This window comes from Microcebus murinus, chromosome 2, assembly GCF_040939455.1.
Source record: "Microcebus murinus isolate Inina chromosome 2, M.murinus_Inina_mat1.0, whole genome shotgun sequence".
Lineage (NCBI taxonomy): Eukaryota > Metazoa > Chordata > Mammalia > Primates > Cheirogaleidae > Microcebus > Microcebus murinus.
Genome location: NC_134105.1, coordinates 50,640,710 through 50,662,356, shown reverse-complemented (window position 1 = coordinate 50,662,356; position 21,647 = coordinate 50,640,710). Strand labels below are relative to the sequence as shown.

The following is a 21,647-nucleotide window of genomic DNA, read 5'->3' as shown; positions in this document are numbered from 1 at the left end:
CTCAGAGTAAAAGCCAAAGTCCTTACAAGGGTCTCAAAGGTCCTAAACTGTACCCACTACTGTCCCACCCCACTGTGACTTCGCCCCTCTCTCCACTTTGCTCACTCCTCTTCTGCTCTACAGGTTGTTTGCTGTTCCTTAACATACGAGCACGTTTCTGCTTCTGTGCCTTTGCTCTTGCTGTTCCCTCTCCCTAGGATGCACTTTGCATAGATATATATGCATGTGGCACACACCCAAGAATCAACTTCACAATGAGCCTTCCTGGACCACATGTTTAAACGGCAAAGCCTTCCCAGACACTCTCCTGCCTCCACTTCGATTTATTTTCTCTGCAATCATTAACTATTCATTTTACTATTCTTTTGCTATTTCTCAACTACTTCCCAAACATAAGTTCCATTATTATAAGAATTTCTGTTTTGTTCACTGCCATATCCCTAATGCCTAAAGTAGTGCCTGTCATATAGCAGGCATTCAGTAAATATTGGGTGAGTGAATAAATGAATCCTCTCAAAAACATATTTTCAAAGCATGCATGGCCGGGCGCAGTGGCTCACGCCTGTAATCCTAGCACTCTGGGAGGCCGAGGCGGGCGGATTGCTCGAGGTCAGGAGTTTGAAACCAGCCTGAGCAAGAGTGAGACCCCTTCTCTACTATAAATAGAAAGAAATTAATTGGCCAACTAATATATAGAAAAAATCAGCCAGGCACGGTGGCGCATGCCTGTAGTCCCAGCTACTTGGGAGGCTGAAGCAGGAGGATCGCTTGAGCCCAGGAGATTGAGGTTGCTGTGAGCTTTGACGCCACGGCACTCACTCTAGCCTGGGCAACAAAGTGAGACTCTGTCTCCCAAAAAAAAAAAGCATGCACTCCTGGTTCCTTCAGCCAAGTCATGTCCCATGGTTTCTGACACCTCAACATTCAAGAACTGGATACTGTAATCTTACCAGTGCCTGGTAAAGCAGATTATCATGCTTTTTGCTTTGGGTACTCTCTCTCTTGCTAGAACTTAAAACTGACTGGCTCTGTTAACTGCCACCCAACAATCCAATCCTTAGCACACATCTAGTATGAAACCCATTCTGTATCTATGTAGTTGCTACTTTATTTTTACATTAAAAAAAATTATTAAAGCAAATCTTATCTTCATGTAAATGTAGACTTTCTTTTATCCCATTGATTTCCAAATGAATGCAGAAAGAGAATGTCATGATTTCATTTTTGACAGCCAAAGTTTAATGCTTACAGTGTTATCTTAAGTTCAATGTTTAAGCTCATGTAAATTGAACTGGGGGCTAGTTTTAAAAGCTCTTTTAAGAATATGGGAAAGAGGCGCAGGGAACGGAAAGCCAGAAGGGGAAAGACGAGTTTAGTTCGCCATGGGGCTGTTTGGAAAAACCCAGGAGAAGCCTCCCAAAGAGCTGGTCAATGAATGGTCATTGAAGATAAAAAAGGAAATGAGAGTTGTTGACAGGCAAATAAGAGATATCCAAAGAGAAGAAGAAAAAGTGAAACGATCTGTGAAAGATGCTGCCAAGAAGGGCCAGAAGGATGTGTGTGTAGTTCTGGCCAAGGAGATGATCAGGTCAAGGAAGGCGGTGAGCAAGCTCTATGCATCCAAAGCACACATGAACTCAGTCCTTATGGGTATGAAGAATCAGCTTGCGGTCCTGCGAGTGGCTGGTTCCCTGCAGAAGAGCACAGAAGTGATGAAGGCCATGCAAAGTCTTGTGAAGATCCCAGAAATTCAGGCCACCATGCGGGAGCTATCCAAAGAGATGATGAAGGCTGGGATCATAGAGGAGATGGTAGAGGACACTTTTGAAAGCATGGATGATCAGGAAGAAATGGAGGAAGAAGCAGAAATGGAAACTGACAAAATTCTGTTTGAAATTACAGCAGGGGCGTTGGGCAAGGCACCCAGTAAAGTGACTGACGCCCTTCCAGAAACTGAACCTGAAGGAGCGATGGCTGCCTCAGAGGATGAGGAGGAAGAAGAGGCTCTGGAGGCCATGCAGTCCCGGCTGGCCACACTCCGCAGCTAGGGCTTGCCCAGCCTGGCCTTCAGGCTCTCCTTGTGGCTCACTTGCTAGGTGTGCACACACTCCTCTGAAGAACCACCATCTTATGTATCTCTTGCACTGCACCTCTGTGGTGAGCCATTGCATTTTTGAGAAGGTTCTCTGCTAATATCTCTTCACTCTGCAGAGGTTTTGGGATCTCAAAGGAATTCTTCTTAGGAAGGTGGTGTAATTAAATGCATCATTTTCAGGAGCATAAAGACAAGTATCTTATTGGGGGGAGGGCACAGAAATTCATCTTCTCATGAAGCACTTCAATGTTGAGGACTTTGCATTTTGTCTGTACAACACTACATAAATGGATTTTAATAAATTTCTGCTTTAACACTTGGAAAAAAAAAAAGAATCTAGGAAAGGGGAATCTTGACTATCCCTCAGGAAGATTCTTTAGGGATATGTTAACATTGATACTGAATTCCATTAGGCTCATCTGCTACCCAGTCCAATTAAGGATATTTATCGTTATTGCCCTTCTGAAAAAAATGTAAGCAGTTAGCATGGAGCCCCCTAAATACAAAATCAAATTGGTTTTCAGGAAATTCTGCCTCTATTTAGGACTCCTTAGTCTCACCTTCAGCCCCACTTCCCCTAGGTCTAAGCGCTGTCTCTTCTGTGGAGTCAGGCGGACAGAGGATGGAAAATGAACAACTGCACTAGTTCTGCTGAGATCCGAATCAAATCCCTTACATCCCTTTCCTATTGTCTCAAGTCCAGCCTGAATTTTAGAATTCTAAAACAGAAACATGAATTAATTTTGCCTTTTCTGCATTAAATATTTCTAAAGTTTCATTTTAAAATAGAATTTTTCTTTCCCCATTGTTAAATGTTTAAAAACATGCTTCACTCTGTGACATTAATGATGTTTATTCCTTACATATACATAAATGTTTCCAATTTTCATATTCATTTTTGTCTCTTAACTACTCTCTTTCCTCATGAGTAATGAGTAATCGTTAACTTTGGATTTAACAATTCATCCCCCCAAAGGTATTGTACTGCACTAAATATAAAAAAGTGAAACTCAATCACCTCACTAGTTTCAGTGGCCACACCAAACTGTACAAATTATGTATCTTAGATATAAATATGTTTAATAACACTTTTACAAAATCAAAATGCAACATGAAAATTAAACTAACATGTCAGAGTAGCAACTCAAAGTTGTCTCAGATTTATTTATACTATATGCTAGTCTTTTTGTTGATTTTTTGAACATATAAGAGACCAATTTGGTTAAAATGAGGTCATTTAAAATAAATTTCAATAGCTTGCTTTCCAGCTGTAGCCAAAAACACTTTTTAAAAGTACTTTCCAAGTTAGTGTCTAGAGTTACTATATAGATAACCTGTGCTCCCCTGTTTGAAGTAGGCTTAGGTTTTAAATACTGGGGAGGCTGTGGCAAGAGGATCGCTTGAGCCCAGGAGCTATGACAACACCACTGCATTCTAACCTGGGCAACAGAACGAAACTTTATCTAAAAAAAAAAAAATTTTTTTTTTGTATGGTTACGATTTGTAATACGATTCTGATCTATCAGGTCCTCATAGCATTCATCACATAATGACTTCCTGGAGAGTCTGTCTGCATTACTGGACCACTAGATGGCAGCATTAGGCTCCATGAAGGAACCAAGCATCTTCCAAGATTTTTGTTGTTTCCTCTTTCTCATCACAGCATCTCATCACACATTCTGTGGCTGATTCCCTGGAACAGGCAGTCAGCTTTCTGGCAGGAAAGACCCTGCAACCAGGGTAACACAAGAGCGCAACATGCAAGTAGATGGTACTGTCGTGCAGCAGGCCAGGCAACTGCCAAGTATGCCAAGTGGCAAATGAAAAATCAAAATCACAATTTGAACAGTCATATCAAATAGCTAAAATGCTGCTTATGTTATTGAAACCAATGATTTTGTCAAACTGAAAAAGTACTTAAGATGAATTCTGACTCATTTTTACCTACTTTGGTTTTTTTGTGCTGTCCTACCTGTTACCTTGCAAAGCTTACTTATTAGTTTTAATGGTTACTTTTTATTTTTGTGTGTGTGTGTGGTTACTTTTTAGATTCTTAATGATTTTTCATGTAAACAATTATATTTCATGTAAACAATCATGCAAAGAGAAACATTTTTACTTTTATATCCAATTTCATACTTTTAAACCACCTTATTGCACTAAAATCTCCAGTAAAATGTTGAATATAAGTGGTAAAAGTATAATATTTATTCTTGCCTTGTTGAAACTTTTATAAATGGAGCAGGTAGCGGTTTCATTTAATGTAATTATCGTCATTCAATTTAGGTTTATCTCTTGGATAATTTGCTTTCATTACACCTAATTGTTTTCTCCTTTCCTTTTTTTTTGGCTTAATCAAATGTTTTTAGAATTTCATTGTAATTAAACTACTCACATTTTAGATATTCTTTTTATAGTTTTATAATGGTTGCTCTATGAATTACAATGTTTCATAATTTATCACAGTCTATTTAGAGTTACTGTTGTTCACTTCTTGTAAAATATAATACCTCGCAACCATCATTTGTTTACCCCATTCTGTCCTGTGTTCTACTGTTGTCAAATATATCTACATACATTATAAATGGCACAATATAATGTTGTAATTTTTGCTTTTAAATAAAGAGAAAATATATAATCTTTTAAAATTTACCAACATATTTACTTACCAGTTGTCTTAACACAGTGATTATTAATGGGGGGAAAGGACAAAGATGTGGCTGAATATCCTACAATGCATAGAAGAGCCCTCCTTAACCACTTCAGTACGAGCGTCGACTATAGTCGGCAGCCACAGATGAACCCGCACAGCGACTTTAGCCGACAGCTGTGATATGAAGGCACACAGCCAAGCGTCAACTTTAGCCGACAGCGGTGATATGACTTTTCTAATTTTTCATTTATTAAAATTGTGAGCATTTAAAAATAATGCAATGAAAACATATATGTATATGTTACCTATTCTGATTTATAAGTATAGCTGCCTATAAAGTAAAACAAGCTTTCAGTGCTTTAAAGCTTTCCTTATCACACAAGAGCAAAACGGATTTGTTGTCAATGCACAGCACAAATTATTGTGTGGACTGTGAGTGCCGGATGTGGGCAAGGTTTCAAGGCCAATGAGTGCCATACCGAAGTGGTTAAGAGAGAATTGCCCAGCCACCAATGTCAACAGTGCCAAGGATGAGAAGACTGTCTTAAGATAATGTGCACTGTTTTTATCTGGTTGCTTTCAAGAGTATCTCTTTGTAACTATAGTTTTCAGCATATTAACTGTTATATGCCTAGGTAAAATTTTTTTTATTTATCCTTATTTGCAAGACGGTATCCGAGTCTTTTAGATGTGTCAGTTTCTTGAAGCAAATGTGGAAAATTTTTGATTATTAGTTCCTCAAAATTTTCATGCCCCATTATCTTTCTTCTCTTCTCTTGGGACTCAACTTACATGTATTTTAGACTGCTTGGTATCTTCCTGAGATCCCTGGGAATCTGTTCATGGCTTTAAAAAATATGTATCTTCTCTCTCTGTTCTTCAGATGGAATTATTTATTTTTATTGAACTTCTTTTTCTGCTTTCTCCAATCTTCTGCTATGCCCATCCGGTGTATTTTTATTTCAGATATTATGGTTTTCTGTTCTGGAATTATTCAGTTTTTTTTTATACTTTCTATTTCTTGGCTGAGATTTCTTACCTGTTCATTATGATTTTATTTTCCTTTAAGCTCCTGAACATATTTATAATAACTGCTTTATAGTTGTTTACTAAGACCAATATATGTATCACCTTGGGGTCAGTTTCTACTAATTTACTTTTTCTCTCAATTGTGAGTTGCACTTCTTGCTTCTTCAACTATCTAGCAATTTTTGTTTGCTGGATATATTATCTTCCCCTGAAAAGTGTTGATTTTTGTTCCAGAAGGGTTATTTTGCTCCTTCAAACTCCTAACTATGTTTCCTCTGTGCTGGAGAGTAACTGAATCTCTTCTCAGTTCTTTCAGCCTTTCGGCTGTTGTTTTCTATCGGGTCCCCTAGAAATTCCCTCACACAAATGTAGTTCAGAAACCAGCCAAGTAGACTTTGAGGCTCCTTCCTATGAAACACTCTCTTCTCCAGTATTTCCCCCCTTACTTTACAGCCTTGCCGACAGTCCTGAACTCTGTCCTGTGACTCCTCAAGCCAGTAAGTAAGACCACAGCTTTCTGCCAAGACTAGGGGGTGATGTGAGGCAAAAAGCCACAGAAACACAAATCGCATACAGGGAAGTCTTCCTGTTTCAAGGGCTAATTCCCCTTCAGTTTCTGCCTGCTGCTGATCATTCTCCAGTGGTTCTAAATAGCTGTTTTTCTGTCATATTTAGTCCAGTTTTAATAATGGTTATCTATGGCCGGGCGCTGTGGCTCACGCCTGTAATCCTAGCTCTTGGGAGGCCGAGGCGGGCGGATTGCTCAAGGTCAGGAGTTCAAAACCAGCCTGAGCAAGAGCGAGACCCCGTCTCTACTATAAATAGAAAGAAATTAATTGGCCAACTGATATATATATAAAAAATTAGCCGGGCATGGTGGCGCATGCCTGTAGTCCCAGCTACCCGGGAGGCTGAGGCAGAAGGATCACTCAAGCCCAGGAGTTTGAGGTTGCTGTGAGCTAGGCTGACGCCACGGCACTCACTGTAGCCTGGGGAACAAAGCGAGACTCTGTCTCAAAAAAAAAAAAAAAAAAAAATAATGGTTATCTATAGGGAGATCGTACAACATAAGCAGCTTCACCAATACTGGATATGCCAATGTGGATTTTTAAATGTGATAGTTTTACTGGAAATAAAGATTATTTTATCTATTGATGCCTCGGCACATTCATTTCTCAATATGCATAGCAGCCTATACAGTTTCTCTGAGACATTACTTCCATGCCTGAAGAAACTTCTCCATGGTATAATGAAAATGGAGGCTTTGGAATCAAGAAATCATTTACTAACTGTAGGAACTTAAAGATTACTTTCCCCTTTATGCTTTCTCCACTTGTATTATTATTATTATTATTATTATTTTTTGAGACAGAGTCTCACTTTGTTGCCCAGGCTAGAGTGAGTGCCGTGGCGTCAGCCTAGCTCACAGCAACCTCAAACTCCTGGGCTTAAGTAATCCTGCTGCTTCAGCCTCCCAAGTAGCTGGGACTACAGGCATGCACCACCATGCCCGGCTAATTTTTTCCATACATATTAGTTGGCCAATTTCTTTCTTTCTATTTATAGTAGAGACAGGGTCTCACTCTTGCTCAGGGTGGGTCTCGCTCTTGCTCAGGCTGGTTTCGAACTCCTGACCTCGAGCAATCTGCCCGCCTCAGCCTCCCAGAATGCTAGGATTACAGACATGAGCCACGGCGCCCGGCCTCCACTTGTAATATTGAGGTGGTAATTTAAATCTCACAGGGTTGTTAGAAATAGTAAACACCTACATTGCAAAGCATATAGCAAGTGTTAAAAAGAAAACAAAAGCTGTCTTAGATCTCTTCCTCCACTCCAGCAGTGGAAATAGAAGGAATTCCTAACATATGATCACCTTTTTCTAGTTACTTTATTCCATTAGTAACATTTAATTAAGATTACTTTATAGGATGAAAGAACACGGGAGAGAGAGAGAAGAAATCTCACGTTATGAACAAGCATGAGGCAGAAACAAGGACTGTCAAAGGGGGCACTCCTCCACTGTATCTCTGGGCAAGCCCCAAGTGTAGAGGCAGGAGGACACTTGGCAATGCAAAAGGCATCACTATCACAGACTTTCTCCATGTGTCCATGAGTCTTCCTATGGATATATTAAATATACAATAAATCACAGTAATCTAAAAAGCAAAACTGCTAAGTGAGACTAATTTCAAAAGTGAAATAAAAGGTCAGTACAAAAATTACTTTTTAAAGCTTACATCATACATTTAAGTTTTAAGAATTTATTGTGCTTCTCCTGTTTCTAAAAGTAAATTTTGTTCCTTATAAACAAACAAAAAAATTGGAATTGTATAGGACTATATTTTGTAAATTTTATAAATTAACAATGGATTATGAAAAATTTGCCATGTTTTTACATTTTGTTTTATGTGATTTTTAATAATTGCATTTTATTGACTGGTGTAAATATGACATAAGTTGTTTACTCAGTCTTATTATGCATTGTGGGAAATTTAGGTTGTTTCTAATATTCACAACTATTAATGATTCATAAATAATTTTACACATCTCCAACAATTTCTTTGTCTTTTGTCAGCTGTAAAGGTAATCAGAATACAACTGATGTCCTTATCTAAGTCATTACTTAACAAAGATGGAATCTTATGAAACAACATAAGAGAATGCCTTTCAGGCTGCATCAATTTATGGTCACTGTTCTTTAAATATAGGTATGCTGTCACCTAATTACATCACTTTCCAACCATATTTTTCCATCTTGTCTCACGTACATAAGAGACTTTATTATATATTTCACTAATACCTGGCTGCACCATTTTAAAGAATTTGACCTGTGTTTCTAGTACCCTATCATAAAAGCATAATCAGGCATCAATTATTCTAAGTGAATTCACAGTGGTTTTCTAAGTTATTAGATACAGATGAGGCAAACAGAGTTGCTCCAAGGAAATCAAAATGGAGGCACTGCTCCAACAAACAGGATAGAGCTGAGGAGCTGACTGCTCTAAGAAAAAAAGAAAGAATCAGAACTGCTAATTATAAAACTCTCATGATTCCATAATCACAGAGTACTAACTGATATATACTCTCAGCTTAAGCCACTAAGTTCAAGAAGAAAGGGCCAAAGCAAAATGGACATATTTAAATAATGACACAGTACATCTTTTGAATATAATACTTTCAATGTTATTGATTGACTGGTTTAAAAGTTAGCACAGTAGTGCCTGTAAAGATCATCATCTTCCTACATCTATAAGCAGTAGTGAAGAACAGAGGCATTCCCTTGGGTTTCTTAGGTTTACACTGGTATAAACCAGAGGTTAGCAGAGTTTTGCTATAAAGAGCCAGGTAGTAAATATTTAATCTTGCAGGCCACATAGTCTCTATTGAAACCACTCAATTCTTTTATTTTAGCATGACAGCACCATAGATAATGTGTAAATGAATGGACATAGCTGTGTTACAATAACATTTTATTTACAGAAACAGGTGGTGGGCTGAATCTGCTCTGTAGGCTGCAGTTTGCTGACTACTAACTGTAAATATCTAATGCAAAATGATACTAAACAATCTCTTGAATACATTCCCAAATTTTAAATGGTGAGCAAGAAATATTGTATAGATCAGTGCAACTTTACTTTCCTATGATAATATTAAAGGAATCACAATTTCATATTCAGTGAACTCAATATATAGTCCAATCAGTTTTTCTACATATCATCAGAACCTGATAATCATTTACCTGTGCATAATCACTGAAAGGTGGAGAATAAGCAATGCACTTTTCCAATGTGTGTTGTGATTCATTTCCCTGAGAGATTGCATCCAGAATGTTGTTTGCAATTCCAGTCTTATGAAGAGTGGTTTTACTTGCAGAGGCTAAAGGCAAAATCAATGTTTGTTTTATGTAGGTTTTTTTATTATTAACAATGCAAAACTTATCAACTCACCATATTTGGAAATAAAAAAACAAATTTTAGTTTGCCAATATATATCTATATTTATTTTCCCCAGGGGAAAAAATATATACAGTATATGATAGTGTCTCATTCATTTGAAACAACTAAAAATAAACACTTGTCCTATGTGTAAATAATTTTGATGGAAAAATTTAAAGTAATATATGTCCAATCTTTAAAACAAGGCATACAAAATATAAATTGACCATTCTTGTGAATACAGTAGTTGTCACAATAAATTTTTAGACCAGATCAACATATAATAGTCATGTTAGAGGAACATTTAAATTTTTTTCTGGCTGTAAAAAAACCACAAATTAATGTTTGGGTTCAAGGAGACTTTATAAAATAGAGGATGTATATTAAAAATGAAATTCAGCCGGGCATGGTGGCTCACGCCTGTAATCCAAGCACTTTGGGAGATCAAGGTGGGAGGATCACTTAAGGCCAAAAGTTCTAGACCAGACTGGGCAACATAGTGAGACACTGTCTCTTTGAAAAATGAGCTGGGCGTGATGGTATGAGCCTGCAGTCCCAGTTACTTAGGAGGCAGAGGCAGGAGGATCACTCAAACCCAGGAGTTTGAGGTTGCAGTAAGCTATGATGATGCCACTGCACTCCAGCCTGCACAACAGAGACCTTGTCTCAAGGGGAAAAAAAGAAAAAGAAATTCATCTTTCATAGTTTTTCATTCAATCCTATTCTTCACATAGGTAATAATTAATAATTTTATTTTCTCAGATTTACTCTATGCATTTTCATACCCAAATATGTACATGTGAGGATATACAGCTTTAAATAATCATACATGGAATAATTATATGCATATGTTTGCCTTTTATACTTAAAAATATGCTTTAGATATCATTTCATGTTAGTACACATAGATATCCCTCAATGATAAAAATAAATTACAAAGTATTCCATTTTATGATGTACTATTCATTTATTTAACCAGTCTCCTATTGATAAACATTAAGGTATTTTCCAGTTTTTCACTATTGACAACCAATGTCTCAGTGAATATCCTGTGCCTAGAGCACATCATATCTGTGACTTTCTCTTCAAACTATATCTAAATAAATAGCTGGTTTACAGTAAGTGGAAGCCTGATGAGGTCCTCCAAAAAGTAAATGAGAATTCCATTTCTGCAAATATCAGTAGCTCATACATTTTGGGAGTATCCAAATACTCTGGATATTTAATACTTATTGGTTTAAGCCACTGTTTTAGATGATTCTGTATGCGTTGTAAAGAATTACAGCAGGCATCCTCAAACTACAGCCCGCGGGCCACAGGACACTTATCCAGCCGGCCGGGCCCCCGCTGCCTGTCCTGCTTAGCAGCCGACTCGTCCTGGGCCCACAGTGCGCATGTGTGGAATGTGCGCCGCACTCTCCAACGGCCCTCCAACGGTCTGAGGGACAGTGAACTGGCCCCCTGTTTAAAAAGTTTGAGGACCCCTGAATTACAATATTGCCAAATAATTCCTTTGTCCAATTATATTCAATCATGATTCCATAACAATTTGATAAATTATGTTCTCAATAAAAATATCATAAAAGATATTTTCCTTAAATAAAATAGTACACATTTTTAAAGTGTCTTAATTTCAATTATTCTTTCAATTTAAAGAATAATTCAGGCCTTAATTTTGTCAATAGTCATTATTTGCTTACATTAAGTTAAAAATTAAAGTAAAACTCATGGAAAATATTCAATAAAACTTCAAAATATGAATACTGGGGCCTTCACTTACATGATAAGCACACACTGGGCAACACGCTTGCCAAATTCAAGTATGGATTTTTACTGAGCCGAATTTCTTTTGGTGGTTCTCCCAAAAGTGAAGTCTGATTCTTAGAGGCAGCCTATTTACGAAAAACAGAGAGGTGGTGCTTAGTAAGAGATGTAAGAAAATCAAAATGCAGAAAGAACAGAGAAATATTTATTATTCAATAAATTTAGCCTAGTGTGATAAAATTTTGTGGAACCTAATCTTTGATAGTATTAACTTATGAAATACTTATGGTAGTTGCCTAAAATTATCACATTTCACCTGCTATTAATTTTTCAATTAGATTTTTTTTATTTTTTAAAAACTATTCTAGAACTTCAGAACTTTAGAACTGAAAGAGATTAAAGGCCATTTTGTACAACATTCTCACTTGAACCAGGAAACAGTTTGTCTTCACAAGAAGAAACAAATTCTGTATCTCATTTCCGGAAATACTGTTATCAACATTTTTATTAAGGTTTTTATTTTATATTTTATGGCCACAACCAACTAACAAAAACAAACCTTATTTATCTCTGGTACTAAATATCAAACAAAATAAATGAGTTTAATAGACTCCAACTCTACATTTAGATGATAATGCTAGAAATTCATATTTCTTGAAAATATATGATAAAATATGATGTCAGTATATTTTTACATAACTAGTTAGGTGTAAGGATTCTAGTACAATTGATCCTTGAACAATATGGGGGTTAGGGAGACTGACCCTCTTGCACAGTGGAAAATCCACATATAACTTTTTGCTACCCAAAAACTTTACTACTAATAGCCTACAGTTGACCAGAAGCCCTACTGATAACAGAGTTGATTAACACATACTTCATAAATTACATGTATTATATATTGTATTCTTACAATAAAGCTAGAGAAAATATTAAGAAAATCATAAGGAGAAAAGACATTTATAGTACTGTACTGTATTTATCAAAACTGTTAAGTTTATTTCATGTATTTATATTAAGATGAAGTGTCCATTTGAAATGGTGGGCCACCATAGATACAGACCTCAATCTACCATACATATCAAACAATTCAACTTTTTCTTAAAATGTCATGACTTTTCTCTGCTTCTTGAGAGTACTTCCAACATCACTAGTGGCACTTTGTATGAGTCCCATGGTATTATTCAAGGTACACAGTATCGCACTAAACACAATGAAAAATATGTAGGAACTGTAAGAAGTCACTTTTTCCTGCAATAAGCAATTTATTGAAGAAATGAACTACTCAGGCAGAGATGATTAGTGTCACATGGCATTTTGGCATTTTAAGCAGATACCTGCAACACTTCAGCCCACCACAATAGCAACAAGAGGTGTCTATGAAATTATGACAGTAGTAGTGTGTACTAGTTAATTTTACGTAGTTATGATTTAATACTGCATCTTTATGTTTACATTTCGAGTGTAAATGGTGCCATGCACCGTCTGTGATTGTGTGCATTTAAGTTTTGATAAATTTTAACCTTTCAAATAGAGTTGTGTATATTTTATGGCAGTAAATATACTAGTATCTACGTATGGTAAAATATACTAGTATCTACATGTATTTTATGCATTCATGATATACACCTTTTTCTGAATTTTTTGACATATCTAGTTTGAACACAAGTTTGAACCTGTGCAATTCAATTGTTTAAAGGTCAACTATATATATAGGAAAATTCTAAAACTTAACAGCAACAAAAAAATATCTGAACCACCAGATTCAAAATGGGCAAGGATACTAATAGACATTCTTCTAAAGAAAATATACATATGGCCAACAAACACATGAAGAAAATGCTCAACATCATTAATCATTAGGGAAATGCAAATCAAACCCAAAATAAGATGCCACTTCACACCTGTTAGGATGGCTAGTATTACAGATGAAATATCTGTGTCCCCACAAAATGCATATGTTGAAATCCCAACCCTCAATGTGATAGTATTAACAGGTAAGGCCTTTGGGAGGTAATTAGGTTATAAAGGTGGAGCCCCCATGAATGGGATTAGTGCTCTTATAAGAAGAGATTCAAGAGAGCTTGCTTCTGCTCTCCACCATGTGTAGATGGAATGAAAAGATTCCCATCTGCAAACCTAGAATAGTACCCTCACTATACACTGGATCTGCTGACACCTTGATCTTAGCCTTCCCAGCCTCTAAAACTGTGAAATACATATGTTTTGTTGTTTAAGCCCCTCAATCTATGGTATTTTTGTTGTAGATAATTAAAATAGAAAACAAGTGTTGGCTATAATGTTATGAAACTGGAACCCTTGTGTATTGCCAGTAGGAATGTAAAATGGTGCAGCTGCTGTGGAAAATAGTATGGTGATTCCTCAAAAAATTAAACAGAATCACAATATGATCCAGCAATTCTCCAGAAGAATTGAAAGCAGGGACTCCAAAAGACATTTATATACCATTGTTCATAGCAGCATTATTCATAATAGCCACAAGGTGGAAATAACCCAAGTGTTCACGGATGGATGCATACAAAATGTGGCATATACAAACAATGGAATATTATCTGGCCTTAGAAAAGAAGGAAATTCTGATCCGTGCTACAACACAGATGAACCTTGAAAACATAATGCTAAGATGCTAAGTGAAATAAGTCAGATACAAAAGGACAAATATTCTATGACTCCACGTGTGTGAGATACTTAGAATAGTCATCTTCATTGAGACAAAGGTAGAAAACGGTGATCATCCGGGACTAGTGGGAGTGGGAAATGAAGAGTCATTATTTAATGGATATCGAGTTTCAGTATGAGATGAGAAGTTGTTCTGGTGATGGTTGCACAACCATGTGAGTGTAATTAATGCCACTCCCTTCTACACTTAAAAATAGTTAAAATGGCCGGGCACTGTGGCTCACGCCTGTAATCCTAGCTGTCTGGGAGGCCGAGGCGGGCGATTGCTCAAGGTCAGGAGTTCAAAACCAGCCTGAGCAAGAGCAAGACCCCGTCTCTACTATAAATAGAAAGAAACTAATTGGCCAACTAATATGTATGGAAAAAATTAGCCGGGCATGGTGGTGCATGCCTGTAGTCCCAGCTACTTGGGAGGCTGAGGCAGCAGGATTACTTAAGCCCAGGAGTTTGAGGTTGCTGTGAGCTAGGCTGACGCCACGGCACTCACTCTAGCCTGGGCAACAAAGCGAGACTCTGTCTCAAAAAAAAAAAAAAAAAAAATAGTTAAAATGGTAAATTCCATCTTGTATCTTTTACCACAATAAACAAAAACTATAGATCTCGTCCCTATCTACATGAACAAAATTATAAAATTCTCGGAGGCATTAGGGTCCAGCTCTCTCCAATTATTATTATTTTTTAAAGACCAGAGGTGATTCTGGAAACAAAAAGGCAGGCTCAAGAGTCATTGGTCAACACAGTATTAAAGATGCAGGTCTAAAAAATCTAAAGCAAATTTAAACCGATTACTCAGCAAAGTGTAAATCTTGCAGTTAGAAATCTTGCAGTGCACTGAGGTTACCTGGTCCAACACCTATCGTCAGAAAGGGAAGTCATTTCCATAACATCCTTTATCGATGGGGTCCAGTTGCTTTCAGTGATATGACATTCCATCTCTGTGAAATCAACTTTATTTGCTTGAAAGCATGAATTGTTCTTCCTTACATTAAGCCTACATCTGCTTCATTGTATGTTATATGTATTGAACTAATTCTGCTCACTGGAGAAACACAAAATACCATATGACTACTTTTGAATATTTTAAAAAATGTATATGCATTTGGGCTTCCCTTTCCAGGTTCCATATATCCATTTCCCTGGAATTCTCCTTCACAGGACTTGTTTTTCAGACCCTGCCCTTTTGGGCTGTCTTCTTGCAAACAGACTCATCTGCCATGACATGAATCACTTCAAATCATTTTTCTAAAGACTCTGGTGCTTTCAATGAATTAAAGACTGCAAAAAGATATGAAGTATTCATATACAAGTTTTAATTTCTCTCAATAACCCAAGCAATGGATACTGTAGATAAGTTTTAAAAATTCATTTTATAAAGAATTTCCTTAGCTTTCTCAATGTACAATTGTAGTGCATTCGAGCCATATCACTTGCTATGAGTAGGTAAACCAAAACCTTTTACAAAATCATCATCATTATTGTATTTCAACATTGAATACAACCAACTGCATGAAGTTTTTCCTCACAAGCTGCTTACTGCCCAAGTTTTATAATACTTACAAACCAAAGGGAATTTGGGGGTACAAATAAAATAAAAATTAGATGTACTTTATTTTACCTACCTAGTATAACATTTATAAATATCAATGGTATATGAACCAATAAAATGATTGGATAGGCCGGGCGCTGTGGCTCACGCCTGTAATCCTAACTCTTGGGAGGCCGAGGCGGGCGGATTGCTCAAGGTCAGGAGTTCAATACCAGCCTGAGCAAGAGCGAGACCCCGTCTCTACTATAAATAGAAAGAAATTAATTGGCCAACTGATATATATATAAAAAATTAGCCGGGCATGGTGGCACATGCCTGTAGTCCCAGCTACTCGGAGGCTGAGGCAGGAGGATCGCTTGAGCCCAGGAGTTTGAGGTTGCTGTGAGCAAGGCTGACGCCACGGCACTCACTCTAGCCTGGACAACAAAGTGAGACTCTGTCTCAAAAAAAAAAAAAAAAAATGACTGGATAAAAACTTCCAGAATTAAAACAAAGATTAGATTCTTTTGAATAGACCAGAGTTTAATAACTCATTTTGATATTTTTCAGATAAAATTGGTTCTGCCTTTAAATATTAAAATACTTAATTAACTACAGAATATAAATTTAAGATAGAAAAAGAGCATATTTTAAAGAATAACATTAATATTTATTCAGAAAGCCTTATGTCATCAAGTAACTGAGTAAGTACTAATGATACTCCTAAGCTTTTCCAAATTACAAAATCCTGAGCTTGGTTTATATCTGATTCTTAAAATATCAAACATTTTTTAAAACCATGCATAGCACAAGCTTTTCAGAAAAGCAAATATATGAATAAAGAATTCCTATTTAAATTATTTTATAATAGACACAAAATACTCATTTTATAAAAATTAAAATTATTTTACTTACAGACAAACTAACAAATAATTAAGATGGTCCCAAATGTCAGCAGGTATGACTTATCAAAAGATGAAATTTTTTGTTTGCTCATTTATAATAACAAGTTTTTTTTTAAAGAATGCAATGTTTTCTTCAATTTTGAGAAATTGAAGAAAAAGTACACTATGAACAAGTCATCATTTCATGGACATGGCAATTATCTAGTTTGTAATCCATATTTATGTACTTTAAGTACATTATTAATTTCCTTTTAAGCTTGAAAATACTTAAGATTGCTTTATGACTACTCCATATATCATACTACCTGTAAAGTAACTACAAATTAGAATACCTAGTATTAAGATAAAATAAAAAAGGAATATATATATGTATGCATATATGTGTATGTGCACATAAACAGTTTTCTTATCCTTGAACTTACCTCTGTGCCTTTTGGCTGGCTTTGCTGCTGCTTGTGGTGTCCTCCCAGCAAGCCTCCAGCAGTAAGATTTGGATAGGTCTGAAGATAAGGCTGTGACCCTGAGAAGTTTCCTTCTGCCATTCCCACTGTGGCTGGCTGTTTCTCTTGAGTATTACTGTGCCCTGGCCCAGCTTGTCCAGCAAGGTGCTGATTTGGGAAGAATGGTAACATGCCCATTCCAGCTGTTATAGTTGTTTGAGTTGGAATCAGATTAGATGCTGTAGTGAAGCACAAATGCAAAAACATTTTAGTTAGACAAAACTTATTCACAACAGTCCTTCTGATTTTGTTAAATTATGGAAAAAATGCGGAGAAATCAACTTTGTACCTATTAGAGAACAGTTAAATTCAAAAGGTAAGATTAGAGGTTGTAAATTGGGAATTTCCTTTATGAAAAAACAAAAACCTACAATATTAATGATGATCTTATTTTTAACAACTTTCAGGATAACAATAACATTAAATTTTTTAATTCTAAGTTTTAATTATATATTTTTAAAGATAAAATTGAGAGCAAAGTTTATGTTCTTTTTGGCATTTAAGTTATATCAGTGCTTTTTTTTATGCCCAGTCACTGCAATTTGCCTGCTTCCATATTTGAAGGGAATAATTAAATAAGTCTTTCAGGAGTTCAAAACCAGCCTGAGCGAGACCCTGTCTCTACTAAAAATAGAAAGAAATTAATTGACCAACTAAAAATATATATACAAAAAATTAGCCGGGCATGGTGGCACATGCCTGTAGTCCCAGCTACTCGGGAGGCTGAGGCAGAAGGATCGCTTGAGCCTAGGAGATAGAGGTTGCTGTGAGCTAGGCTGACACCATGGCACTCACTCTAGCCTGGGCAACAAAGTGAGACTCTGTCTCAAAAATAAATAAATAAATAAATAAATAAATAAATAAATAAATAAATAAATAAGTCTTAAGTTTAAAATGTTCTTTGACACTTAGAAATTAATAAAGTTTGATTGAAACCAACAATAAATTTGGCTAGCCAGCTTGCATCAGTTCATGAGAGCCGATTGTGCATATCTCTTCCCAATTCTCAATTTCATTGTCTTCATATTGGTAACCTGAAATCAGCCATCGTTGAAGTATTCACACATATGGATGCATAAATGCTACAAATCAAGGCTTTTTTTTTTTTTTTTAACCTCAAGAGCTGGCTGGTAAACACCAGCGTACCACTGGTTTTTTTTAAAAAAATTCAGTATTTGTGAATAGATAAGCACTCAATTTAATACACAAAAGTATTAGGTTTTTATTTATAGGAAATAATAACTTCTGAAAGAAAGAAATGTTTTAATAGGAAAATTCTAAACCATTCCATTTTCTAAAAATCTATAGGTCAAAATTAAATGAAAAGAGCTAATTTTGATAAATCAAATTTACATTTTACAAATGCATTAAACAAATTTAATTGCTTTTGGTGATAATCATTTAGAGATGGATACTTTGGTTCTCCTATCTTTTTTAGCAATATAATTATTTGGACACTTTGAATTTTCAGTGTTCTTAAAGCAGCACATATTAAAGCAAATGGCTTATTATTTAATCCAACAAAAATAATACATATTTACACAAGCTTTTAGTCATAGAAAATTTAATTTTCTGGAAGAACAGATCCTATCATACTACAAAAATTTGTTCACTGGTTTAACTTTTACCCAGTCAATTTCAACAGTCAGAACTGAGTTTGATATTTGACTAGTTGGCTTTATGGATAAGAGGTTCAGTAAGCTACCCATATTTAACTGACTTTTTTTTATTACAGGTGGTCATTCTATTTTCACTCAGCATGATTACTTTAAGCAAATTTCAGTTAAATTTCAAACTGAAAGTGCCTTTCAAAATCACATTTAAATAAGAAATCTTAGTAAAATAGCATGCTCCTGTTTTGCTGGAAAAAAATTGTTTTGTCATACTTTTTGAAAGTATATATATTATTTTCTTCCACTCTTAATTTGGAGATCATATTTTAAAGATAATATAAATAAATAAACTTTAAATTTATAAATACTAGATGTTTCTTTTCTAAAAGCTAAGAGTTTCTTGCACAGGCAACAATTAAATGGACACATAGGTAATGTGCTGTCCGCCCAGCGGGCAGCATGTCAGTCTTCAACGGATCTATGTCTCTACCTTGTACTGCTGTGAACCTGCATACGATATCAAAGCATATCCAACAGGGAAAGTCTTAACTTGGCATGGAAGCAAGTCCATCAATAACTTATCAATATTAAAAACAGAAAAGGGGTCTTCAAATTTTAAATGACTAAACAGAACTCAAATTTGACCTTCCTGTAAATAAAAGAAGAATATGGGTAAACCATCTGTAAATCTCAAACTTGACTGTTTACTGACTTCTCAGTAAATACACATCATTTACTTTTATGTGCTTCTCCGTGATGTCCCAATTCCTTTTTCAGTGGAAGCACTGACCCTATTCCAAGTGCGGTTTGAAGTACCACAGCTGGGGGTTCTCCAAGTAAGCCAGGTTTCTACAAAAGAAGAAAAAAAGGTAAGACCTTTGCCCATGGCGGTAAGATGGAACCTAAAAAGGACGACACATATACAAATTCATAAACGATTTTATCAACAGCTTGATTCCAGAAAAGGAATAAACTGACTTCAAAAGAAAAAATAATACCATACTTACATTGTTAGTATGAACATTCTCAAACTTCATTAATTGTTGCTGTGCCAGTGGTACACGAGAAAGATTCTGAAGGAATAAATTAGAAGTATTACCCATGAGTGAGCTCTGTGAAAATGATAAAACATTAAGTTAGTTTAATTTTGAAAAGCTGTTTTTGTATAACCCGATTCATTTTAAAGTGCAATTCTCCAGATGATCTGAGTAAAAGCAATAGCTTCTTACTACATAATATTTCACTTTCAAATTTCAGGCAAAGCTAATTAATTCTTGCAATAATACGCAGGAGATGACCATGTGGTCATGAGACTAATTCTACATTCTTTCCTTCTTTCATACTTTCTCTCATCCCTTTTTTGGCTTTAACGACAGTGATGTTCTATTCATTCATTCATTCATTTATTCATTCAACAAAGATTTACTGAGCACTTTCTATGTATCATGCACTATGCTACACAGTGAAAAATGCAATAATATGATCTGCCCTCATGAACCTTATAGTGCCCTGTGGAAGGGAGCCATTAATTAAGTGTAATCTAAAAACATATAATTATAAATAGTAATAGAAGGTTTCCTTGAGGAACTAACTCTTGCACTGAGATCTGAAGGCTGTGCAAAAATAACCAGGTGAAGTCTGGGGAACTGGGTGGTGTTGGGGTGGGGAGTATTCCAGGCAGAAGGACAGCAGGAGCAAAGACAAGAAGGAGAAAACAAGGTCCTTAGGAGGACCAAAAGCAGGCCCTTGTTAGCGTGACAGTGATGTGCAATGAGCTGAGTGGCAGGAGGGGCCAGCTTGCACAGGCCTTGAAGGCAAAATTAAGTATTTTGGTCTTTATCTTAAAACAAAGGGAATATTATCACTACTCTGAATTCCCTCTTTCATATCATTCTTCACACCTTATGGTAATTAGCTGTTTAATGTTTGTTTTCTCTTCTGCTTGGAATTCTGTAACAGCAGAGACTATGAGAATGTTTTATTCAATGTCACAGCCTCAATGATTAGCAGTGTCTAGTACATACACGTCAGATTCTCAATAAAACGTGTTGAACAAATGAATGAATAAAGACCCTAGAATGTACCACCAAGTTCTACGTTAGATTCTAAGGATGAAAAATAAAAGATGGGCTTTTCCCTTAAAAAGCTGAGTTTAGGACTAGACATTCATTCAACTTACAATAAACTTCTATTATATATTAGGCTTGGCTTGTAATTAGGACTCTGTATTATTAAATAGTACCTGAAATTAATGAGTAATGTTTACCTCCAAGATTATGGACATTTATATATACAAACACATATACTTATCTGAAAAAGGTAAAAAAATATGCTTTATTCTCATATATATGAATTATTTTTATAACATAACTAAATTTTAAGAATTAAAAGTTATTGATTTTTTTCTATAAATACATTTTTAAGATCACAGAAGAAGCCTTATTTTGAGTAACCAATTTGTTATCTAGAAAAAAAATACACCACAAAAAATACTGTTTCCCTTAAAGCTCTACAAATATAAATCAATAAATATTAATATATAGAACTAGGTGGCTTTGATTAGCTGAATAGATCTGATGGACTCATCAAGTATGAAGTTAGTAGCCACTTGTTACCAAGGCTTTGGTAACAAGTAATTGTTACAAAGTAAAATACTCATTTAGCTTATTGAGAACCTTAGGTGTCAAAAATAAGCAACATATTCACTCCAGACATTTGATGCTTTAGTGCTCAATGTACCTGATGTGCTTTATTGAAATGTAGAAATGCAGGGGAGATGGATGGATTCATCAGATGCGGCAAGCTGTGAGGGGTTCCGAGAACTGCTTTGAGAAAATAAAAGTAAAAACTTTATAAGATATATGGAATTACAAGTAAATAAAACAAGCTTTCTTTACACTTTTAACATTCATTAGAAGTTGAATGATA

At 35.8% G+C, this 21,647-nt stretch overlaps 1 protein-coding gene and 1 pseudogene across 5 annotated transcripts in view; one reads left to right on the top strand and one right to left on the bottom strand.

Annotated features, from left to right (window-relative positions):
• RAVER2 (ribonucleoprotein, PTB binding 2) overlaps positions 1-21,647 on the bottom strand; it is a 68,466-nt gene that overhangs the window by 10,603 nt on the left and 36,216 nt on the right. For 2 of the 5 annotated variants that reach the window (XR_012915893.1, XM_075999035.1), the window contains exons 6-11: positions 21,459-21,544; positions 19,727-19,831; positions 19,457-19,568; positions 17,029-17,285; positions 11,493-11,604; positions 9,517-9,653 (exon numbers count right to left, since the gene is read on the bottom strand). Coding sequence is in view for 4 of the 5 variants with exons in the window: in XM_075999035.1 (XP_075855150.1) it covers positions 9,517-9,653; positions 11,493-11,604; positions 17,029-17,285; positions 19,457-19,568; positions 19,727-19,831; positions 21,459-21,544 (809 nt within the window). In the remaining variant the exon portion in view is untranslated. The remainder of the gene's footprint in view (positions 1-9,516; positions 9,654-11,492; positions 11,605-17,028; positions 17,286-19,456; positions 19,569-19,726; positions 19,832-21,458; positions 21,545-21,647) is intronic. The other 3 variants (XM_075999037.1, XM_075999043.1, XM_075999041.1) reach the window with 3 other exon arrangements.
• On the top strand, positions 1,312-2,430 carry LOC105872822 (charged multivesicular body protein 3 pseudogene; annotated as a pseudogene).